This window comes from Thalassophryne amazonica, chromosome 18 (assembly GCF_902500255.1).
Source record: "Thalassophryne amazonica chromosome 18, fThaAma1.1, whole genome shotgun sequence".
Classification (NCBI taxonomy): Eukaryota; Metazoa; Chordata; class Actinopteri; order Batrachoidiformes; family Batrachoididae; genus Thalassophryne; species Thalassophryne amazonica.
The window spans coordinates 53,143,949-53,170,304 of NC_047120.1; the positions used below are offsets into that span (position 1 = coordinate 53,143,949).

Consider the following 26,356-nt stretch of genomic DNA (forward strand, 5'->3'; position numbering starts at 1 on the left):
GTTTATTCACACTAGAGAAAGCATTAAACAAGTAATAATTTAGCATAATACTTTGGCTTAAGCTGCTGCTCCTCCACACTCACTACATGGTTGTTGTGTTTGCACGATGTGTCAGTTTTGCTTATTGGATTAGGATATAAGCTAAAACAGGAACAAACATATTACGATTTTAAAGTTTGAGAATGTTTTTGACTATTAAACTTTCCTGAAAAAATGTTATCTGACATAGCTAGTGGAAGAAAATTTAGAAGCTAATTAAGCTAAAACAGAAACTAATGTATGATTTTTAAGGTTTGAGAATGTTTTTGACTGTTAAACTTTACTTAAAAAAATGTTATCTGACTTATAGCTAGTGGAACAAAATTTAGTGGAAACTAATTAAGCTAAAACAGGAACAGACATGCTTTTAAGGTTCACCATTATTGAAAAAATATCTGACGTGCAGCGAGGAGAACAAAATTTAGTGGACCGTAATTAAGCTAAAACAGGAATAAGCATATGATTTGAAAATTACGTGGGGTGCTTTTATTGGTATGTTTTTGAATGTGTGATGACTGGATAGCTCCTGTACTTTAAATGCACTCATATTTTTACCTCCGCCAAGGAGGTTATGTTTTCGGTCGCGTTTGTTTGTTTGTCTGTCTGATTGTCAGCAGGATAACTCAAAAAGTTTTGAACGGATATTGATGAAATTTTGTGGAGTGGATGGAAATGACAAGCGGAACAAGTGATTAAATTTTAGTGGTGATCCGGATCACGATCCGGATCCAGGAATTTTTTAAAGGATTCTTCACCATTGCGGGATAGGGGGAATTTTGACATTCTAGTTTCTAACTCCACAAAAACAAGGTAGAAAGGCTTGAAAAAAATTAGGGTGTAACATAGTCAAATGTTCTATCAAACAACAAAGTTTGGTGATGATTGGATCCAGATTCCGGATCTGGTGATCCAGAATATGCAAAAATATAGGGAAAATAGAAAATGTGTCAGTGTGAGGTGACAAATGAAGCTAGAGATGCACAACTAACATCAAATTGTAGCTGAATCTGTACTGATTCAGTAAGGTGTCATCAGATTTGATGTAGCTTCAAATGTTATGGAGCTAGATCCAGAAGAAAACCGCCATTACCGAAAAAGTGTTTTTATACAATAACGTTTGAACTAATAAAGACATAAAAGTGATTCCAAGTTCTAGTGGTATGTTTTCATGGTCAAGGATGTCAAATATAAAGGAAAGAAAAGTGTATGTATCATAGTTTTGGTTGTAACACTGAATTGTTGAATAGATCACAGTGCCAAGGAGGGTCAGTGACCCTATGGCCTTGTTTAGAGAAGTGTTTCATAAATGTTAAAAAAATTCATATATTTGCAGTTTAGTTGAATAATAAATTGATTTTTGTCTTTTATTTGTTTTTGTCTATAAGCACATGCAATATCAACATCAGTGCTCAGATGACAGTAGCTTCTGGGAAAGGTGCAAGTTGCAATAAACTGTGATGCCAAGCGTTAAGGATACATGCTATCCAGTCACAGCAGATGAAACTTTTTTTTACTACTGAGCAAACATCATTGTTAGACTTTTTTAGGTTCAATGATTCCACAGCGTGTAGATGTTATGGCGTCAGTGACCCCATGGCCTTGGCGGAGGTTTGCACTCTCTGAGTGCTTCTAGTTTTGTTATATTATATATACTGTGTCTAAAAAACAAAACAAAAACATGTACCCAAAAGTATTCTGAAATATGAATACCAGGAAATGGAATTGAGTTCTGTGCAACACATTCTAAGGGCTGACTTGCATCTCCTTCTATACAAAATTCAGTCTCAGAGCGAACTAACTCCCCAGCAAATGGCAAGGAGACTTGAATTTGCTTGGTGGTTTTCTGAAAAGCTGGAGACAGACGATTTGTTTTTTAGGAAACTTCAGATGAGGAGGTTACATTGATCATGTGGTGTAAAAGATAAAGGGTTAAACATCAAAAAGGAAAGGCAGAAGGCAAAATATTTGTGGATACATTTTTTGAGACACTATATATATATATATATATATATATATATATAGAGAGAGAGAGAGAGAGAGAGAGATACGATGGTGGAACCAAAAGGGAGTTTCCACTCAGTGGACAATAAAGGTTCCATAGCATATCATATTGTATCGTATCGTATCGTATGATTTTAAGGTTTTAAGGTTTTAAAATGTTTTTGACTGTTAAACAAACTTTATTTAAAAAATCATTTGGTTATAGTTAGTGGAACAAAATTTAAAAGCTAATTAAAAATTCACTTAAAAATGTGTGTCTTATAGCTAACACAACAAAATTCAGTGAAAGCTGATTGGTCTGGTAAAAGTTTTCAAAATTAGCTTAAAACTAATCCATCAAGAAAGTTCATTCAATCATTCATTTTCTATACAGGCGTACCTTGAGCCTATCCCAGCAGTCATAGGGCGTGAGGCAGGGTACACCCTGGACAGGACTCCCGTCTTTTGCAGGGGATGACCTGGGCCCACCACTGGAAATAGGAATAGACCAGATGGCAGCTACTGATGGCAGCTACTGATAGGCCAAATTTTCATTTTTATTTTGTGTATGCGTAGAAATGGAACCAAGGAAATTTTCAAGTTTTTCTGTCAATCTGATGATGAAGAAAAACAAACAAACAATAACAACAAAATCAGACGTAACAGTTTGCACAAAAAGGCAAACGTAGCCAAGCTTAAAGTTTGTAGATCTCCCAAAATTCTCATGTTCACAATCCCATAATCAAACAAATATATGTTGTTTTATATATATATATATATATATATATATTGCTGTTGACTTGTGAGCTGGGGCATTGTCTTGATGGAACAGCACCCCTTTCATCAGCTTTCCTGGTCACTTCTTTTTGATAGCCTCGCATAACTGTCTCAGTAGGTTAGAATAGTACTGTCCATTTATGGTTTGTCCCTTTTCAAGATAGTCCACGAACACAATGTCCTTGGCATCCCAGAAAACTGAAACCATGACCTTCCCTGCAGACGAAACGACCTTGACTTTCTTTGGAGGTGGTGACCTTGGGTGTTTCCACTGCAATGATTGTTTTTTTGTCTCTGGTTCAAAGTGGTGAACCCAACACTCATCCTGGGTTAGAAAACGTTCCATGTAATTGGCTGGATCCTCTTCAAATTGTGCCAAGTTTGCCTTCGACATGACTAACCTGGTGCGTTTCTGATCAGGCGTCAGAAGATGTGGCACCCACCGAGCTGACACTTTTGACATTCCAAGTTATTCATGCAGAATGTGTTCAATTCTCTCACGGGATATTCCCACAGCATCTGCTAGCTGATTAATTGTCGATCGTCTGTCGTCCATCACCATTTCATGAACATGGTCAATGTTTTTCTGGGTTGTGGCTGTTGCAGGCCGCCCAGGCCGTTGGGTCGTCTTCAAGGCTCTCTCTGCCCCTCTTAAATTCAGCTGCCCACTTCTGCACTGTAGATATGGAGGGAGCTTCATCCCCTAATGTAGCAACCATATCCGCATGAATGTCCTTGGGCTTTAACCCCTTCTTATGCAGGTACTTAATCACACCGCGATGCCAGATTTTGTCCATTTTTGCCGTTTCCCTCTACCACGAACTTTCAAACTTGGCTATGAACCACAAACTACCTCACAACCTGGAAGAAAATAACACAGTCATCAGAAGAGTTGAACTTAATGCATGCCAAGTTTTACTGAAATGGCATTTCTCCTTCTTGGTGAGCCTTAAAACGTTTCAGCCTACCCTCGTATATATATATATATATATATATATATATATATATATATATATATATATATATATATATATATATATATATATTATATATATATATATATATATATATATATATATATATATATATATGTGTGTGTGTGTGTGTGTGTGTGTGTGTGTGTTGGGGTGGGGTTGAAACTCTCTGTTCCTCTAGTTCTTATTCAACATAACAGTGAACTATTAATGTCACAGAGTCAAATCTGTCCCATGTAAAACCAGAAAGCTGCTGATAATGATTTTAAAAATGTTATCTTAAAAATGAAGTTAATTAAAGATAATACACATGAGCGTATACACGCACACACACACACACACACACACACACACACACACACACACACACACACACACACACACACACACACACACACACACACACACACACACACACCACCACCTGTTCATTCATCTGGTACATTTTCAAACTCTTAGGTTTACTGCAGATAAATTGATTTATTTAGCGATCAACAGTCATAAACCTATATTTTGACAATTATAAATAAGCAGCAGACACAAAACAATTACAAATAAGGATAAATATTAAAAAGTAAAGGGGGGGGGGGGGGTCAAATTAGTTTGATCGTTGTGTTACTGACAGCGACAGTTATTGAGGAAGTAAGAAGCCGGGCAAAGGTCTGTGTTGTATAAGACTAGAAAGGAGAAGTCAGACTGCTGAGAAGCTGAGAGGTGATAAGGGGAGGACATGCCGAAGAATGAAAAGTCAGCGGCTCTGCAATAAAGCAAAAATTGAATTTGTGTCAACCTGAGGGTACAGAATATTCAGTCAACGTGCTGTTTTTCTGTCAACACGCCTGCCAAAGGATTGAAGATCTAAAGGGGTGGATGGGTGGGGTGGGGGGTCACCGTGGGTCAGCTAGAAACCGTCAAGTTCACAGCATGCCTTTGGCTTGATATACTTTGTCAATCATGAGATCACTGACAAACATCGCTTCAAGCCACTTGGTGCTCGGCACACTCCTGGCTCTGCTTTGGGTGAGTTCACCATTCTTCACTCTCTTTGCCACCACAGCCACCGTAACTGTTTGACATAAGGAAACGCTTATTTTCAAAGCCACAACTGCGTATAAAACCCGTGATATGTGTCGTCGCAAAGTTTGGATGTTCAGTCTTTGAAATCATTTTGCATTGTTCAGGTTTCTTTACTGAAAAGACGACATTTATTGCACAACATAAAGATGTTGGAATTTTTCCGATGCTGAAATACGAGTGCAGAACTTACGATACAGTCATTCCGAGAAACATAATCATGAGTCCAGGTTGAAAACAGTATTTTAACCAGCGTGTAACAATGAAAAAAAAAAAAGTAGTGCCAAGTTAAAATACGTTGTTTTTCAAATATTAACATTTCCGTCTGTGTGTGAACGGGTAAACGGGAGGCGTCGATGCATTGTGCTTTGTATCTCTGCATTACATGGAAAATTACAACAGAGATTCAGTCCATTTACCAGTTAATCCATTTACCATTCACATTTGGATCATAATGTGGATTTGGACAAAAGTGCAATGACGCATAGGCAATCACGGAATCCTAAAGATTCACCTTTGATCCTGATCGCTGATCTCTGATTGCAGAACTTAAATCCTGATTGCTGAACCTTGAGCTTGATTGCCACCCTTTGAAAAAGAACCTTATCGTTGATCCTGATGGCAGATTTTTGATTGTAATTGCTGGCCTTTTAGCCTGATCACTCATCTTTATATACCAGTTGTCCATCTTTGATCATGTCCCTCATCTTTAGATCCTTATTGCAGAATGTAGATCCTCACTGCAGATTGCTTTGATCCTATAGTCGAGATCAAGGGACTCAGCATCAAAGGCTAACATAAAATCAAAGTCAGGATCGGTCTATTTATTCACATCCACATTAAAATTAAGGTAGTTCCTCCTTAATTTTAAGGAGGTGAAGGAGGTGATGGAGGGGGAGGTGATGGTCTAGTGGTTAAGTGCTGGGCTTGAGACCAGAGGATTCTCTGTTCAAACCCCAGCCTGACTGGAAAATCACTAAGGCCCTTGGGCAAGGTCCTTAATCCCCAAGTTGCTCCCCCTGTGTAGTGAGCGCCTTGCATGGCAACACCCTGATGTCGTTGTGTGAGCCTGAATGGGTGAATGTGAGGCATAATTGTAAAGCTCTTTGAGCATCTGATGCAGATGAAAAAGCGCTACATAAATGCAGTCCATTTACAGTTTCCTCCTTGACCTATGCCTGTGCTCTATGCGCCACCCTTCCACCATTTTTCTTTGTAGCTGGTTAATTATGTTTTGCGTCATCCTACAAGCAAAAAACAAACAAACAAACAAACAAAAAACAACAATAAACAAACAAACAAACAAACAAACAAAAAGACAATAAATAAACAAATCTGAAGTTATAAATCACGACACAAGATCAGTGGGAGCCAGCAGGTTCAAACCTAGTTCTTTGAGCAAGAGACTGAACCTCAAATCTGCTCAACCTTGGACAGGTTTCACATATCACTGAGCATACATGCAAATGGAAAAAAGACAAAGAGAAAGAAAAAAGAAGAAAAAGACAAGTAATGAGCCCAGCGAAACCACTCTCGACAGATTTTGTAAGCTTGTTTATCGCTTAATTTTGGAAAGTCTTTATAAAAATTTACTGAATGGAAAATAATGCAAAAGACCTCAGATTTACACTCCCTTTGGAGAAATACCATCATTCTTTATTGTTACTGTTAAGAGGGATCATAAAAGAATCAGATAAAGCGCATAATGTGACCTGGTTGAACATTAACTTAGAGAAGAAGAAGAAAAAGAAGAACCATAAATTACCTTTACGGTAACTGTGCACATAATCTAAGCACACTTTACACACAGATAAGATATTCTTGATATATATACCTAATAAACAAAAACTTTAACCATCAGGGATCATCTCATTTATTCACTACCTCTGCCAATGAAGTTGGAGGTGGTTATGTTTTTTGCCCTTGTTTGTTTGTTTTTCATATATTGTCATGAATTTTTTACTGAAGATTCATATCCTGATGGGCAAGAACTGATTAAATTTTCAAGGTCATAGGTCAAAGGGCAAAGTCAGGAAAAATCTTGGAAAATTGGAAAAACCCTATCTTTAACATTGAACAAATTTTCAAAAAGTCATAACTCTGTCAAAAAAGATCAAATGTCTTTCACATTTGAGAGTGTTATGTAGGATGGTATCCTTTATCGACTGACAAAGTTTGATCCAGATTACAGATTTTGTGGCCATTTAAATTTAACATTGAAAACCCCATTTAATGTCTATCTTACATTATATCTTAATCAACCATGCCCCAATCACTCTCATATTTGAAAGCAAGGTGCAGACTGGCACTCACCATCGTCTGACAAAGTTTGATCCAGATCCGATCCAGATTACAGATTTTGTGGCCATTTAAATTTAACATTGAAAACCCCATTTAATGTATATTTTACATTATGTCTTAACCAAACATCCCCCAATCACTGTCATATTTGAAAGTGAGGTGCAGACTGGCACTCACTATCACCTTACAAAGTTTGATCTGGATCTGATCCAGATTACAGATTTTGTGGCCATTTAAATTTAACATTGAAAACCCCATTTAATGTCTATTTTACATTACATCTTAATCAAATGTGCCCCAATCACTCTCATATTTGAAAGTGAGGTGCAGACTGACACTTACTATCGCCTGACAAAGTTTGATCCGGATCTGATCCAGATTACAGATTTTGTGGCCATTTAAATTTAACATTGAAAAGCCCATTTAATGTCTCTTTTACATTACATCTTAATCAAACGTGCCCCAATCACTCTCATATTTGAAGGTGAGGTGCAGACTGACACATACTATCGCCTGACAAAGTTTGATCTGGATCTGATCCAGATTACAGATTTTGTGGCCATTTAAATTTAACATTGAAAACCCCATTTAATGTCTATTTTACATTACATCTTAATCAAACGTGCCCCAATCACTCTCATATTTGAAAGCGAGGTGCAGACTGGCACTCACCATCGTCTGACAAAGTTTGATCTGGATCCGATCCAGATTACAGATTTTGTGGCCATTTAAATTTAACATTGAAAACCCCTTTTAATGTCTATTTTACATTACATCTTAATCAAACGTGCCCCAATCACTCTCATATTTGAAGGTGAGGTGCAGACTGACACTTACTATCACCTTACAAAGTTTGATCTGGATCTGATCCAGATTACAGATTTTGTGGCCATTTAAATTTAACATTGAAAACCCCTTTTAATGTCTATTTTACATTACATCTTAATCAAACGTGCCCCAATCACTCTCATATTTGAAGGTGAGGTGCAGACTGACACTCACTATCTCCTTACAAAGTTTGATCTGGATCTGATCCAGATTACAGATTTTGTGGCCATTTAAATTTAACATTGAAAACCCCATTTAATGTCTATTTTACATTACATCTTAATCAAACGTGCCCCAATCACTCTCATATTGAAGGTGAGGTGCAGACTGACACTTACTATCGCCTGACAAAGTTTGATCTGGATCTGATCCAGATTACAGATTTTGTGGCCATTTAAATTTAACATTGAAAACCCCATTTAATGTCTATCTTACATTATATCTTAATCAAACATGCCCCAATCACTCTCATATTTGAAAGTGAGGTGCAGACTGGCACTCACCATCATCTAACAAAGTTTGATCCAGATCCGATCCAGATTACAGATTTTGTGGCCATTTAAATTTAACATTGAAAACCCCATTTAATGTATATTTTACATTATGTCTTAACCAAACATCCCCCAATCACTGTCATATTTGAAAGTGAGGTGCAGACTGGCACTCACTATCACCTTACAAAGTTTGATCTGGATCCGATCCAGATTACAGATTTTGTGGCCATTTAAATTTAACATTGAAAACCCCATTTAATGTCTATTTTACATTACATCTTAATCAAACGTGCCCCAATCACTCTCATATTTGAAGGTGAGGTGCAGACTGACACTTACTATCACCTTACAAAGTTTGATCTGGATCCGATCCAGATTACAGATTTTGTGGCCATTTAAATTTAACATTGAAAACCCCATTTAATGTCTATTTTACATTACATCTTAATCAAACGTGCCCCAATCACTCTCATATTTGAAAGCGAGGTGCAGACTGGCACTCACCATCGTCTGACAAAGTTTGATCCAGATCCGATCCAGATTACAGATTTTGTGGCCATTTAAATTTAACATTGAAAACCCCATTCAATGTATACTTTACATTATGTCTTAACCAAACATCCCCCAATCACTGTCATATTTGAAAGTGAGGTGCAGACTGGCACTCACTATCACCTGACAAAGTTTGGTCCAGCTCTGATTCGGATTATGGCTTTTATGGACATTTGAATTTAATATTGAAAAGCCCTTTTGGTGTACATTTTGCATTATATCTCAATCAAAAGTGCCTCAATCACTGTCATTTGTGACAATGAGGTGCCAAATGGCGCTCTCAGTGAAGTCACTAAGTGTGATCTGCATCCAATCTGTATTGCGGATTTAGCAGATATTTGATATTAAGATTGAAAAGCCCCTTTGATCTACACAGTATTTTTATGTATTATATTTTAGCTTATGAAAAGCCACTTCGAACAAGACTTTTTCCAGTGTAAAAATTTGTGGAATTGGAAACTAGTGTTGGCGGAGGTTTGCGGTGCTCTCGTTTTTTTTTTTTTTTTTTTTTAATGTCGATTCCTTTCTGTTTAGTGTGCCTTTGAATGCAGTACACAGTTGCAGCAGGGCTTTCTAACCACTCCAAGCACAAAATATTCAAATACGACTGAGACAAGCACAAGCACATGTAAGTATTATCCCCTACTTGTTCTGGTAATGTTTCTATATTTCAGTGTATTACAGTGTACCCTGATATAAATATTATTCAGGAATACCTTGCACTGTTTCTAAAAATAATTTTATTTAGTGATTTATGTGGGTTATATTTGAGTTCTCTGTGTGTTTTGATTTGTTTGACTTTACAATGCAACAGGCTGCCGTTGAATCGATGCAGGTGCTTTTGTTTTACATTTTTAAAATGTTTTCCGCATTTGCTTATGTTAATGCTCCTTAAATTGGACGTGTTGTGGCCTGTCTCAGCCACCGTATCAAAGAGACAAAACGATGTCACACACTTAACAGGTCTTTTTGTTGCAGCTCTGCTTGGTGCAGAAGACTTCATAACAGCTGGACAAACTGAGAGCAGTGTAACACTGCAGAGGAAAAATATGGGAATAAAAAACGCCACCCCCTTCACAGTATCTGAAAGTATCCGAAGTACAGGTGTACCGCTCACTGCTGTCATAGGTAAGAGTTATTTTCTGTGTATGCTGTCCTACTGATTGCCTCCGACATGAAAAATATGATGGGTTTGGCGCGAAGACATGTCACTTCTGGAGAAGTGGTGAATCCGAAGGCGAGAAATCGTACTTCCACGACTGGCCACCTGATGAAAACAAGCTCAGGCTGCATTGATTGTCTACTGAAATCAGCTGGTTTTGTTTTGTCTCTAACTTGCGTCTAACAGCGAGCTGACAGATTTATACACCAAACTGACCTGAACTGAACCATTGTACATTAAATGGACTTTACTGACGAGTCGGAATCCCCTTTGAAAGGTGATCAAATTACATGTATTTGTATTGAGCTCGGCGATGTTTTCATCTGCCAAAAATGGCCACCAGAGGGCGCTCTGTGTAAAGTCCACGCCAACCTGTAGAGAAGTGGTCATAAACCCAAGTTACCCAAAGGCCATTGGTCAACTTCAGTCCTGTCCTTCTGTCAGAATTTGTCTCGTGAGAAGCACTTCAACACTTCAACCAGCTAGCTGTGACCACTAGCTTGTCCTGGATTTGCTCTCTGGCCCACAGCTGTCACTCAAATTGAACATGTCCATAATTATTCATAACTTTATGATTTAAAATAGCATAAACTGAGTTATTTAAAAAAAAGCAACGCTCCCGTACAATTGTCATGAATTAGCAAACTAGCTATAGAGAACAAAACTTTTTTTTTTGTTTGTTTGTACCAGGCTGTAAACATGTTTATTTCTGCTGTAAAGTTGTGGCTTTGACATGTGAGTCTGTGGGGTGTAAATTTCTTTTGGCACCAGCCTCAAGTGGCCATTTAAGGAAATGCAAGATTTGGCACTTTCATGTTGGCTTCACTTTTCAGAACCGGAGGTTGGGGCTTGAAATCTGTGAGAGGCTTAACTATTATCTACATTTTCTGCTCGCTTGTGCTTGTGAATGAATGAAACAGTTAAAGGAACATGACTCCTTGTTGATTTTTTTTTTTTAAAGTGGGTTTATCACAACAATAATAGCTGCGAACATATAAAAGATAAATGTGGGGCATGCTGAATGACAAAGTATAAGAAACAGTGTTTTATTTCACGCATTGCAGCCAGCCCTTGGTGCGCACATTTGAGACCTCTGTATCAGAGATTGTGATTTTCTTGATGTAAGGGGATATGAGGGCTTGAGGTCATTTTTTGTTTTTTGTTTTGAAGTAACACATTATGTGTAAGTAAACTATAAGACAGTAAACAATAGAAGCATGATGATGATATATTATAAGTATTGAAAGACTAACGGTTCTTCACATTATACAACCCCTGGCAAAAATTATGGAATCACCGGCCTTGGAGGATGTTCATTCAGTTGTTTAATTTTGTAGAAAAAAAGCAGATCACAGACATGACACAAAACTAAAGTCATTTCAAATGGCAACTTTCTGGCTTTAAGAAACACTATAAGAAATCAAGAAAAAAAGATTGTGGCAGTCAGTAACGGTTACTTTTTTAGACCAAGCAGAGGAAAAAAAAAAATATGGATTCACTCAATTCTGAGGAATAAATTATGGAATCACACTGTAAATTTTCACCCCCAAAACTAACACCTGCATCAAATCACATCTGCTCGTTAGTCTGCATCTAAAAAGGAGTGATCACACCTTGGAGAGCTGTTGCACCAAGTGGACTGACATGAATCATGGCTCCAACGCGAGAGATGTCAACTGAAACAAAGGAGAGGATTATCAAACTCTTAAAAGAGGGTAAATCATCACACAATGTTGCAAAAGATGTTGGTTGTTCACAGTCAGCTGTGTCTAAACTCTGGACCAAATACAAACAACATGGGAAGGTTGTTAAAGGCAAAAATACTGGTAGACCAAGGAAGACCTCAAAGTGTCAAGACAGAAAACTTAAAGCAATATGTCTCAAATATGAAAATGCACAACAAAACAAATGAGGAACGAATGAGAGGAAACTGGAGTCAACGTCTGTGACCGAACTGTAAGAAACCGCCTAAAGGAAATGGGATTTACATACAGAAAAGCTAAACGAAAGCCATCATTAACACCTAAACAGAAAAAAACAAGGTTACAATGGGCTAAGGAAAAGCAATCGTGGACTGTGGATGACTGGATGAAAGTCATATTCAGTGATGAATCTCAAATCTGCATTGGGCAAGGTGATGATGCTGGAACTTTTGTTTGGTGCCGTTCCAGTGAGATTTATAAAGATGACTGCCTGAAGAGAACATGTAAATTTCCACAGTCATTGATGATATGGGGCTGCATGTCAGGTAAAGGCACTGGGGAGATGGCTGTCATTACATCATCAATAAATGCACAAGTTTATGTTGATATTTTGGACACTTTTCTGATGTTTGGGGATGATGAAATCATTTTTCAAGATGATAATGCATCTTGCCATAGAGCAAAAACTGTGAAAACATTCCTTGCAAAAAGACACATAGGGTCAATGTCAACCAGCAGATGTGATTTGATGCAGGTGTTAGTTTTGGGGATAAAAATTTACAGGGTGATTCCATAATTTATTCCTCAGAATTGAGTGAGTCCATATTTTTTTCCTCTGCTTGGTCTAAAAAAGTAACCGTTACTGACTGCCACAATCTTTTTTTCTTGATTTCTTATAGTATTTCTTAAAGCCAGAAAGTTGCCATTTGAAATGACTTTAGTTTTGTGTCATGTCTGTGATCTGCTTTTTTTCTACAAAATTAAACAACTGAATGAACATCCTCTGAGGCCGGTGATTCCATAATTTTTGCCAGGGGTTGTACCTCTGAGTGATGCAGAGGACTTCAAATCAGTTGTGGTAAAGAAGGAGCTGAGCCAGAACAAGGCTCTTAATTTATCAGTTGATTTTGGCTCCTCTCCTCACCTATGGCCATGAAATTTGGGTCATGACCCAAAAGAATAAGGTTGTGGATACAAGTGGCAGAAATGAGATGCCTCCGTAGGGCATCTGGGCTGAACAGTGTGAGAAGCTCGACTATCTGGGAGGGACTCAGAATAGAGCCGGTGCTTCTTCAAATTGAAAGGAGCCAGTTGAGGTGGTTCAGACATCTGGTGAAGATGCCTCGTGGTCACATCCCTAGGGAGGAGGTCCTGGGGAAGACCCAGGACACACTAGAGGGTTTATATTTCCCACCTGGCTTGGGAACACTTTGGGATCCTTTGGGATGAAATAAACTGCAGAAAATGAATGAATATTGCCGGCGTATCCAAGCTTGGCTGTTAATTTGCGATAACTGCACTAATATACAAATACTGAAATTTCACTCAACGGAAAACTGAATATTTTGCACCATTTTCTAAACATGACTATATATATATATATATTTTTTTTTTTTATGTGATTTCTATTTCTGTTCTCTGTGTTTACAAGCTTGTTTTTCAACTTGCACGACTTTTTAATGCAACAATTTGCTGTTGAATTGATGCAGGTGATTTTGTTTTGCATTTGCTTATGTTTTCTTTATTTGATACTATTGTGGCCTGTCTCGGCCACCATACCAAAGAGACATAGTGACGGCTCACACTTAGAAGTGGTAATGTCTCTTTTCCTTGTAGCTCTGCCTGATGCAACAGATTTTAAAGCATTTGGACAAAATGAGAGCAGTATAACACTGCAGTGGAAAAAAGTGGAAAACTACAGCGACTATATAATAAAATACCTTCAAAAACAGATACTGGTCAGTGCATCAGAGGAACAAGTGAAACACACCATCCATGACCTCCAACCAGCAACAGAATACAATTTCACCCTCTTGACTTTTTTTGAAAATAACAACAGTACAGGTGTATCACTGCTTGCTGTCACAGGTAAGACCTGTTTTCTTCGTATGTTGTCCTATAGATTGTCTACAACATGAAAAATACTACTCGGCAGTGGTCTTAAACTTAAGTTACCCAAAGGTCATTAGTCAACGTCGGTCCTGTCCTTCTGCCAGAAATTTTCTATTGAAAAACACACACACACAAAAAATGGTATGTCCCTGTATTCTACCATTTCATACGGCCTACAGATTGTCCTACTCCTCAGTGGAGAAATGTCAGTTAATCAGTATATCTGGAATTACAGTCAGGTCTAGAAGTTCTAAATTTAAGTTTCTAAGTGGTCTGTTTGTTTACTTAACTGCACAGTAAGCTATATTATCTCAGATACTTGAAATAAAATGCTCAGAAACGGTTGAGTCCACAGTAGCTAACTGCTAGCAGGCTAATGGACTTGGCCGACCTCTTTAATTCGCTTGTGGAAACATAATATAGATCCATATTCCCATGAAATGCATGCCACACTCTTCAGCAGAAGACAGTTTTTAGATGTTGCCAGATCCATTTTAGCTTTGTGGAAAAGTCTTGTTATAACCGCAGACTGCAGGCGGTACTGTTGTGTGCATGCCTCTCGTGTCATGGGGCTGCGCTTAAATTTGTTTGTCCTATAAGCATTGAAAGACTAACGATTCTTCACATTATAGCTCCGAGTGATGCAAAGGACTTCACATCAGCTGACCAAAATGAGACCAGTATAATGTTGCAGTGGAAGAAAGTGGGAGAAGTGCTCAACTATCAAATTAAATTCAATGACAGTAATATAACGGCCACTGCATCAATGGATCGAGAACAAGTGGACCACACAATCTCAGGACTCCAAAATGCTACGACGTACAATTTTACTCTCTTCACTGTCTTCAAAAATGTGACAAGTAAAGGAGTACCTCACACTGCTGTTACAGGTAAGAGTTTTTCATTTTATGTAGCCTTAGATTGTCCTACTTCTCAGTGGAGAAATGTCAATTAATCAGTATATCTGGAATTAGTCAGGTCCAGAAGTTCTTAAATGAAGTTTATAAATGGTCTGTTCAACTGAATTAACAACACAGCAAGCTATTGTATATTATTTCAGATGTTTGTAATAAAATGCTCACTGTAGTCCACTGTAGCTAGCAGCCACAGCTAGCTGTCACTGTTAGCGGGGCCCTGCTAGCAGCTCTCCAGTGCACAGCTGTCACTCAGAATGGCCATGCCCCTAATTATTCATAACTTCATGATTTAAAAGGGCTTAAATTTACAAGTTATTAAAAAAAAAAAATACAGATATCATGAGCAGGAAAACTAGTTATATAGAGATCACAAATGCTTGTTTGTTTGTTTTTTTTTATTGCTACCGGGCTGTAAACATGTTTATTTCTACTGTAAAATTGGGGTTTTTAAACATGGATGTTTATGGGGTGTGACTTTCTTTTGAAGCCAGCCTCAAGTGGCCATTTCAGGAAGTGCAAAAAATTGGCACTTCTGTGTGGGCTTCATTTTTTTTTTTTTTTTTTTATGGAGGTTGAGATGTAGACATCTTGAATTAAATCTATGTCAGGCTAAACGATCGGGATTTTCTGCTGACAGCTGCTTCGGAATGATTGAACAGTCACAGGAACATGACTCTCTGATTAACAAAATGTGGGCTGTTATTACAACAACAATAACGTGCAACAGCTTTAGGAAAAATATGTGACATATTGAATAATGATGGTTCTATTACACAGGTTCAATCCAACTCCTGGGGAGCACGATTGAGAACTCTGCCATAGACACTTAATGATGCACCTAAAATATCTTGGAGCAAAGTTATCTTCTTGATGTAAAGCTGGTCTCCCATTGCAAAATTTGACAAACGATTGGCTATGTTAGTGGCGCAAAACCCTCAGTCATGGCCTGCAATGAGGTTTAATAGGTATTAATAGGGGGAAACGTAGTGTTGTAGGTCATTCTGAGTTATCGAGAATGCTTTAAACATCTTCAAGAAATGTGTGATGTGGGAGCACATCGTTATCCAAAACACTGAGTAGTCAGATGTAATCTGTGCAGATATGGGCTTATATTGAGCAAAAGTCACGGGATATGAGCGATACGACATACGAGCATAGTATGGAGCAGAGAGGATGGGTTGTAGCTGAACATACCTGGGTGGTATATATTATAAGAAAGTGGAGTGTCGCCTTATCTGTCCCTCTGTCTCGCTCCACTGTTTAGTACCGAACTATGGGACGGCACATCCCCTGCATCTTACTTTATTTTTACATAAGGCTTTGTTATTTTGTCAGTGTCTCTTTAAATAAATGATTTCTGCTTGAATGCGGATTTGGCTGCTCAGTTATTTTAATGCCAAGCTACAGTGTAAACTAACATTAAAACACAATGCAGATTGTGTGTGTGTGTGTGTGTGTGTGTGCTTTTTTTTTTAAGCAAGCAGTGGGCAATTTCATTGCAGTGGAGTCAAATGTGCCGGACTGTGCAATGAAACAGCAGTGTGTGTGTGTGTGTGTATGTGTGTGTATGAGAGCGAGAGAGAGAGCAGTGGGGCATTCAAACATTCACCGTTCACTTACCTCTTTAAATCACCTCTGGAACTATAATATAATCCCATGAAAGGCACACCGTCTTCAGCAGAAGACAGTTATCAGATGTTGAAAGATGTCTTTTAGCTTTGTGGAAAAGTCTTGTTACAACCACAGACAGTACTGTTATGTGCATGCCTAGAAGCTCTCGTGTCATGGGGCTGCATTCAAATTAATTTGTGTTTAGTCTGCACTACCCTGCTGCATAAAGACACACAACTTCAGACTACTATCTATATATTAATAGCCTCTGTGCGATCGTGGAGAAACTGGGGAGAGCTGATATTTGCCGTTTGGTATGCTTATGTATTTTGGGATAAGGATAAACATTGCGAAAACAGAAAGTTGATAGGACTAATATTTTGGAGAAATTAGCAATGTTCTCTAACAACAGTGAACAACGGATGTTGTGCTGTAATGCACCATGGGAGTGTGGGGTTTTAAATGTTGTTATTGTGGTTTATGTTAAACAGTTTTGTTAGTGTTATTGATTTATTGTGTTTTTGTAGTTCAATTGGTTTAGTCAGTTTTTTTAAGTGTCATGTTGCCGTTACCATGAGTGAGTTAAATGTCATGTTGCTGTTACCATGAGTGAGAAGTGTCATGTGTTTGATGTCTTTCACCACCATCTCTGTTTGTGGGTGTAAAATAAAAGGACCTACTTGCGGCAGAATGCAGAAAAGACAAAAGGCTCTGCATGAGTGTGTGCGTGCATATAACTTTGATCACGGAGAAACTGGGGAGACCTGACATTTACCCTTTGGTATGCATATGTATTTTGTGTCAAAGGATGAATGCCGGCAAAATGGAACGATGATAGGACTAATATTTTTGGAGAAACTACGGATATTAGCTAACAACACTGAACAATGGACGTTGATAATTACATTCTCACATGCCATTCCAGCAGGGGGCAGTAAATCATCTATATATTAAAAGAGTGTGTGCGAGCATACGTGCACACGTGCTTTTATTTAGAAGGTTCAATGTAAGTACATAATATAATTGTAAATACATTAAAAATACATGGATGACACAAGAAAGTGAAAACACTTACTTCCATTGTGGTCCATTTAAAAATCAAATGACAAAATAGAAGTAATAATAAAATAAAATAATAATAGTACTGAATAATAATAATAATAATGTATATGATAACAAGAACCTAAACAATTTATAAATACACTAAGACATTAACTTAACATTAAACAATTGTGTAATTAACAGGAAATTAAAAACGTTGAGTTCTTCCTCTAAAAACTGTTGAGGTCTAAAGTCTATGATTCTAAAAACATTCTGGACTGACACACCATACCAACTCATTATAGAAACACTACCCAATCTAGAGCCCGTGGATCCCCACGGATAACACGCTTATGTAATAAATTGTTTTTGGAACTGGGAAGGCAATTGAGGCTACAAATCTGCATTGGGAAACTGGCTTAAGTGGATATGAAGTGTATATGTAGATCTTTTTTGTCCTGAAGTAACTCATTAATGTGCCAGTAAACTATAACTGACAGTAGCCAATAGAGACATGACAATGCTATTTTATAAGTATTGAAAGACTAATGGAAGTTTAATCTTCACATTATAGCTCCCAAAAAAGCAGAGGATGTCAAACAAGTTGATCAAAATGAGACGAGTATAACGCTGCAGTGGACAAGCATGGGACAACACCTCAAGTATCAAATTGAATTCAGTGGCACAAATATAAGTGTCCCTGCGTTAGAGGCTGGTCAGCAAGTGAACCGCACCATCTCAGGACTCCTGAATGCAACAATATATCATTTTACTCTCTTCACTGTCTTTGACTATGCGAGAAGTGAAGGAGTACCTCTCACTGCTGTTACAGGTAAGAAAATTTTATGTAGCCCTACAGATTGTCCCACAGAAAGTAGTCAGTATACCTTGGAACAGTGGAATTCCAGTCAGGTCCATAAATATCTGAACAGCAACAATGTTTTGTAATTGTGCCTCTGCACAGCACAGCAACGGATTTGAAATAAAACACCCAAGATGAGCTTGTAGTGACAACTTTCCACTTTAATGGTAAAAAAAATGGTTATAGTTTTAGAAGCATTTTTAAGACATGCAAGGATGTAGGTAAATTAATATTTCCAAGTCACTGAATACAGTTTTGACTTCATTTACATAAATCTATAGGATGGTGCTGTGTGCTAAATCTGTCTGGGCGTGCAAGGAGACAGGTGAAGGAAGCCACCAAATCACCCAGGCAGCTCTACAGGAATTATAGGTTTCTGTGGATGTGATTGGAGAAATTGGGAATGATGCAACATTTGTCTATTCATCACCACTTATAAAGCTTCATGGTGGAGTGGAACACAGAAGGATTTTCTAAAAATGAAGATGTGAAAATTCAGCTACATTTAGCCAAAAAACACAAGAGACTGTAGTCAAGATTTCATCTGTTTTCTTTTTTAAAATAATTCTCTGCTCCACTCTACCATGAAGCTCTGGCTTGTGATGCTACAGGTGAATGGACCGTTCTCAGTTTCTCCAGTCACAGAAACTTATAATGCCTTAGGAGGAGATTTGGTGGCTTCCCTCACCAGTCTCCTTCATGAATGTTTGCTCAACTCTTGAGAAATGCCTACTCTAGACCAAAAAAGTGTTGTTTAAAGTCCTGAATTTTAGATCGTCCTTAAAAATGACAAGCCATACTGCATTTGGCCGCCACACCACAAGTTTGAGAGCTATAAATTAAAGGCATTATCATATATTTATGATGTACTGTAATTACATTTTTGCATATTCATACATTTACGCATCATGTAAAATGCACTTCCCAGTATCCAATAGTGAAATGATGATCTGGTATCTTTAATTTTCTTCTCATTCTAGCTCCTGTTAATGCAGAACTGTTTCAAGTAGTCGGACAAAACGAGAGCAGTATAACTGTGGAGTGGATAAAAGTCGGAGACCTCCTCAACTATACAATTAAGTACGGTGACGAACAGATAAATGTCACCGCAACGGACGATCAGAAACAAGTGAAACACACAATCCCAGAGCTCACAAGTGCAACTAAATATAATTTCACTCTCTTCACTTACTTCCAAAATGTTCCAAGTAGCGGAATAGACCTCAACGCGGTCACAGGTAAGAGTTGTATGTCATGTGATGAATTGTGCACTTTAACAATCTTGGTCAACAACTCAGTGTGTGATTTCAGACTAACTGTCCACTCTCTCTTTTAGCTCCCATAAATGTTAAACATGTGACGATACTTACACAAAATGAGAGCAGCATAACTCTTCAGTGGGAGAAGGTTGATAACATCTCGACATACGTCCTGAAATACGACTGTTCCTTTCGGGAGATTGATGCAAATCCCCAAAAAGCGTCACAGACACGTGTGGTTTCTGGTCTTGATCCTGGAAGAAAATACAATTTCAGTGTCACTGCGGTGTTCGAAAACGTCAGCAGCACTGGGTACACGTTTGATGCCGCCACTGGTAGGTCGCCATTCAGCACGCATGCAAATACATGAATATTCTATATATTAACGACCATAGAACTTGGAGGGTGTCCAGTTTGGTGACCTCAGAGTTGCATCTCTGCCTTTTTTTGTGGATGATGTGATTCTGTTGACTTCACCAGACTCTGACCTTAAATGTGCATTGGGCAGGTTTGAGGCTGAGTGTGAAGCAACTGGGATAAGGATCAGCATCTCCAGATCTGAGAGCATAGTCCTCTGTCAGGAAAAGCTGGATTGACCTCTCTGGATCGGGGAGTTATTGATCCATGTGAAGTTGTTCAAATAACAAGGGGTTTTGTTCACGAGTGAGGGTAAGATGGAGCGTGAGATCGATAGATGGATTGGTGCTGCATCTGATGAAGACAAGGCTCTTAATTTACTGTTTGATTTATGCTTCTGTCTACACTGATGGCCATGAAATTTGGGTAATAACTGAAAGAAAAGGTCGCAGATACAAGCAGCAGAAATGAGATTCCTCCGTCAGGTATCTGTGCTTACACTCAGGGACAAGGTGTGAAGCTCGACTATCCGTGAGGGACTCTGAGTAGAGCCACTGCTTCTTCGCATCGAAAGGAGCCAGCTGAGATGATTCAGGCATCTGGTGAGGATGCCCCCTGGTTGTCTCCCTAGGGAGGTTTTCCAGACACATCCAACTGGGAGGAGGCCCTGGGGAAGACCCAGCACACGCTGGAGGGATTATCCCTTCCAGCTGGCTTGAGAACACCTCAGGATCACCAGGAAAAGTTAGAGAACTTGGCCAAGGATAAAGAAGTGTGGGATGAGCTGCGTAGCTTGCTGCCACCACGGCTCGGACGTTAATACGCAGCAGAAGAAGAATGAATACATGGCTGAACCTGTTATCAATCCATTAATCAATACTTTTTCCTCAACAGCTGAATAATATTACAATCTTCCTGTTGTTATCATTCTACATACATTGCTTCTTGCCTTGTTTGGTGAACATGGGGAGCTCCAATGTTGGCACAATGTCGATATACAAGTATATGTTAAATAGGGAGTCCACCCTTTAGTGTATTTCAGTTTACAACCCCTCTAGAGCAGGTAGCTCAGTGGGATACAGATTTCGGCTTCCATGGGTCATGCTAGCTGATCTGTGTCCTTGGACAAGACACTTCATTTGCAGTGGCCATGTCCATCTTTCTGGAAATCGGCTTTAGCTGGGTAATCTGCATCCAACTGGTGTCCGTTTAAGGAGGAGTCGTAGACTCTTATTTGCTTTATGATACAGAATGAATGATACGGTACATAGTAAAATTTACTCTGCTGGGATAACATTTGATCCCAGTCTAAGAGTAAAAAACACTCTATTGTAGAGTGAAATCAGCTCTATCGGTGTCACCAACCAAATGGTCCCCCCCAACCTGCCTTCACTGTGCATGCATCATTTCGGAGCACAGCCGCTCTGTGGATGGACTCTCTTCACCCAAAGTGATCAAATGGATTAATGTGATTATTAACCATCAGATGACAAGGCAAAACCTCTTAAAACATTCTAAAGTCAGTTTTAAGCAGAAACGAGGCCATTTTAAGCAGGAACGAGGTGTTAATCCATGACAATTTGAAATGACGGACGGTCAGTGAATGCAACAGCTAGCAGCCTGTGTAGCGCTTCCTCCGTTTTCTGATGACATAATGCTGAATTTATGTGGAAATGATTGTCGTACAAAAGCTTCAGATATCTGGCACTGAGATAGATGATGACTGGAGTGCAGTTTGAAGCAGAAACAGGTGATAATCAGCGAACCACGGCTGATGACGCATGTGCAGTGAAGGCAGGGTGGACCGATTTTTAGGGGGGACCGATTTTTAAGGCAGACCATTCAATGCAATTGGTTTTATTCCAGTAAGAGTTGATTTTACACTATGTTGAACTGATTTAGCCCTGTGGGAGAGTATACTGAACTCTATTTACACCGGGACCAAATGTTATCCCAGCAGAGTAAATGTTACTCAGCAAAATTTACTGTATATAAGCAGCGGCTTCTTCCTTCATCTTCAAAGTAACAACAACAACAACAACAACAAAAAAGGCAATGCAATCAGTAACTTCACCATAAAGCAACAGACACAAAAACAGGTTGTTTCCTCAAGACCTGAGGTTGGCGTATATTTATGAAGAATCATCTGAGCATCGATGGAAGTATTTTTGATGACTAACGTTGATATTTATTCGTAGACATCTTTTGACCGACATCAGCCGTCTGAAAATGTTTCTAATAGGACTACTTTAATTATGGCCACTATGATAATTAGCAACATCACTGGAGCTATACACTCTTGCGATAACATTGTAATCAGCAGTCAGGTCCAAAAGTATTGGGACAGAGACCATTTTTGTAATTTTGCGGAAAAAAAAAAAAAAAAAAGGGAGGTGGTATCCACACCATTGTCCAGTCTCAATCCATAAATCAACAATGTATCATCAAAAAAGAAAAAAAAATCAAAAACAAACAAACAAACAAAAAAACAGCAGAGAATGGACAAGGCGAGCTGTTTTCTTACAGTAACAGTTTGGACAGACTGGAAATTTGAAAAGTAAGGATTAAAAAAAAAATTCATGCAAAAACTTCAAGAGAGGATTCAGGTGACAAACATCATATTTAAATATACATAGTGGGTGAAAATTTGCAGTGTAAAAGTACAGCACAGGTTTCTTACAATTAGAAATTCTGAGTTTGCGATCCAGCAGTTTGATTTAGGGGTGAGTGGGGTGAGTGGGGGGCCCCCACCCACAAAAACTGTGTTATTTTGCAAAAAAGGGAAATACCAGTTTAACTCATGTTCATAGACTCTGAGTCAGATGCAGTGCAAATTGTGCTGAATTAAGTTTCTTTCTTTCTTTTCAACAGCACCCTCGATGGTGGATTCTGTCGATGTGACTGAACGTACTACGAATACAATAACCCTGAGATGGAATATTCGGAGCAATTGGGCCTACGTGCTTAAAATCAATGGGAAAGATACAGACATTGTGAAATCTTCAGACCCTCTGATTTATCAAGTCAAAGATCTCAAACCTGGAACAGAATATGAATTCATCCTGATCACAAAATTCTCTGGAATCCAAAGCAAAGCTTACACAGACTTCACCGTAACAAGTACAAAAATCTGCTTCTTCAAAGACCAAACACTCTGATTCCTAAATCTGTGACTGATAAAATTTCTTACATTAAATCAACGCCTTTTATCTTCAGTTATTTTCTTATTCCTTTCAGCCATAGCCTGCAGTGATGTCTCCTGGCATGTTTCTAACTCATCCATCCAAGGAATGGTTAAAGGCTTGTTTTCAAAAGTTACAGCCACTAATGGATCACGACCTCACATCAGTCCCACTGGTGAAAACGTGACCTTTACAGGCCTATACCCTGGCTCGACCTATCGACTGTATTTTGAGTACGAAAAGAATTCGAGCATCTTTCCCCAGTGTGAACACAAGCTGACAACCAGTGAGTCCAACCAGAAATCACAGCAAATGTCATGCCATTTAGACTTTTTAGAATATGTTCAATATATAAATGTCTTTATGTGCATATAAATACTCTACAGTAATTTTGTCTTGACATTTTACTAAACATGAAGCCTTTTTATGCTTGACTGTTTGTTTTTAGGCAAATTATGCATTTGTGTTTTACTTTGGAATTATTGGAGACGTTACATAGGTCAAGGTCAAGGTCAGCTTTATTGTCAAATATGCTATACATGCTCGACATACAGCACAGATGAAATTTCAGTCCTCTCAGACCCACGGTGCAGAGTAAGAATAAAAGCTGCTATTAAGCTAAGTAAAAAAACAAATTACCTTAAATACTTCTGAATTACAAAATAAAAATAACAATATAAAACAGTACAAACATAGCATTCATATCTTGTGATCAAGTGCGCAACAGCACCCTGAAAATGCATTTTTTGAAAACAAATACAATAATAATAATAATAATAATAATAATGTAAGCCCCTTCGGCTGCTGCCTTCTTTGCACTCGGGGTCGCCACAGCAAATCCAAGGTGGATTTGCATGTTGAATTGGCACAGGTTTTACGCCGGATGCCCTTCCTGACACAACTCCACATTACATGGAGAAATGTGGCAGGGGTGGGATTTGAACCTGGAGCCTTCTGAACTGAAACCAAATGCATTAACCACTTGGCCACCACCCCTGACAACAACAACAACAACAACAATAATAATAATAATAATAATAATAATAATAATGTCATAAAAAGTGTTAATTCCAAAGAAAATGTAATATCATCAGCAAATGTGCTTATCTTATTTTTGGCACATACAGTACATTCTTGCAGTTAAGTTGTTTGAATATTTATTTACTTATTTTTACCCTGCATGTTGGTGAACTGGAGATAGCAGGATATTGTTTTCACTGGCACATGTGTGTATATGTCTGTGTGTGTCTGTGACAAAGATAAAAATGGACAGATTTCCAACAAATTTGGTGAGATTATTACTTTGTCAGATTTGGAGTAGTTTGGTCAAAAGTCAAGGCCAAGGAAAACATCATATGAAAAAACATGTTTTCTCGTAATATCTGAACAACCAAGAAGCTTATGGATCAAACTCTGTGGGACTAGTACTTGAGTACATATCTAGGGGTGATTAGATTTTTGGGGTAATTTAGTCAGAGGTCAAGATCAAGGAAAACACAGAAGAACACTTTTAATTTTTTTTTTTTTTTTTTGCAATATTTCAACAACCGAGGAGACTAGATAGATTATCTAAAGCATATATTGATCAACAAAATTTTTGCATGTATGACTTCATAATGAAGTCACATAGAAGTCATATGATGAAGTTATATATAGTCAAAAACACCATTAGTGACATACATATATTTACTTGTACATTAAATCGTGGTGTGTAGAGCATGCAGGGAAAGGCATCAGCCCTCTGATGCCTTTCATTAAATGTGTAGCTTCAGACAGACGTGTGTGCACTAACTAACAGCCATCAATTTTAAAGCGTAGTAAAGCTGTTCAACTGCGACTCATTTTAATGAATCCTTCCACTCTTTCATTTCAGAACCTGCACATTTGCAAGCTGGCTGTGATTACTGGGCAGCAGGATACGCCATCTTGATATTGTGGGAAGAGCCACAAAGCATTTGGACTGCTGTGGAGATTAACGTGTCGACAATTAAGTGTAGATTGGAAGTAAATGACACGAAGCAATATGCAATTTATGGATTCCAGCCGGCAAAACTATATGAAGTGTCTGTGGCTTTAGTTCGTGAGACTGAGGGTGAAACTTTAAGGAGTGAGCAACCACACATTTTTCAGTGTCAGACTGATCCAAGGGGTGAGTGAAACTAACTTTACTGCTTTTACTTGTTCATTTATGTCTTTTATTTTGCATTTGCATTATACAGTGTCCTCCAAAAGTATTGGAACACTGTGTATTTCACACATTTTAATTTGTTTATGCCATTTCAAGTGCAATTTTAACAAAGAAAATGCAAAAAAAAAAAAAAAAAAGCAAAAAAAAAAAAAAGTCTAAAATGATCTTCCTTAAACTCAAACTGAATGCACATCTCTACAACTTAATATAAATTAATTAAAAATAAAAAAGCTAAGATGATGGGTTGCATAAGTAATGGAAAACTTTGGTATAATACCTGGAAATAATAAGTTTTATTGCCAGTTTTCTTCAGACAAGTCTGGGGATGGATACATGAACATTTCCAAGTCATTGAATATGTCTTGGACTTTATTTACATCAATTGTAAAGCAATACCAACAGTATGGAACTCTATAATAAACCTGCATGGAGTATACAGTTCTCAAAAACTGAGTGACTGTGTAAGATGAAGAGTGAGGAAAGCCACCAAGACACCCAGAGAACCCAAAAGGAATTATAGGCTTCTCTGGCTGTGATTTGAGAAATTGTGCACAGTGCATGTTTTGCATTTTGTATCACATCTTATACAGCTTTGTGATGAAGTAGTATAGAGGATTTTCTTAAAAACAAGACCTGACAGTTGAGCTACAATTTGCCATAAGGTACATCTGCAACCCCAGATTTGATGTTTTGGTGAACGAAAACTCAGCCAGAGAAACCTATAACTTCTTGTGGGTTGTCTGGGTGTCTTGGTGGCTTTCCTCACTCTTCTCCTTCTTGCAAAGTCACTTTTTGAGAACTGTCAACTCCACACAGATTTACCATAGAGTGCCATACTGTTTGTATTTCAATTTCAATTAATTTTAATTTATATAGCACCAAATCACAACAGAGTTGCCTCAAGGCGCTTCACACAAGTAAGGTCTAAGCTTACTAAGCCCCA

The 26,356-nt window shown here is 38.2% G+C and overlaps 1 protein-coding gene across 1 annotated transcript in view; it reads left to right on the forward strand.

The window, feature by feature from the left end:
* Nucleotides 1–4,462: 4,462 nt before the first annotated feature.
* LOC117530893 (receptor-type tyrosine-protein phosphatase H-like) overlaps nt 4,463–26,356 on the forward strand; it is a 35,056-nt gene continuing 13,162 nt past the window's right edge. Inside the window, exons 1-11 of the mRNA XM_034193844.1 lie at nt 4,463–4,790; nt 9,554–9,647; nt 9,998–10,147; nt 13,721–13,972; nt 14,629–14,886; nt 18,140–18,397; nt 19,408–19,665; nt 19,764–20,021; nt 22,915–23,163; nt 23,281–23,511; nt 25,099–25,374. Of these exons, the coding sequence (XP_034049735.1) occupies nt 4,725–4,790; nt 9,554–9,647; nt 9,998–10,147; nt 13,721–13,972; nt 14,629–14,886; nt 18,140–18,397; nt 19,408–19,665; nt 19,764–20,021; nt 22,915–23,163; nt 23,281–23,511; nt 25,099–25,374 (2,350 nt within the window). The 5' untranslated portion in view covers nt 4,463–4,724. The remainder of the gene's footprint in view (nt 4,791–9,553; nt 9,648–9,997; nt 10,148–13,720; nt 13,973–14,628; nt 14,887–18,139; nt 18,398–19,407; nt 19,666–19,763; nt 20,022–22,914; nt 23,164–23,280; nt 23,512–25,098; nt 25,375–26,356) is intronic.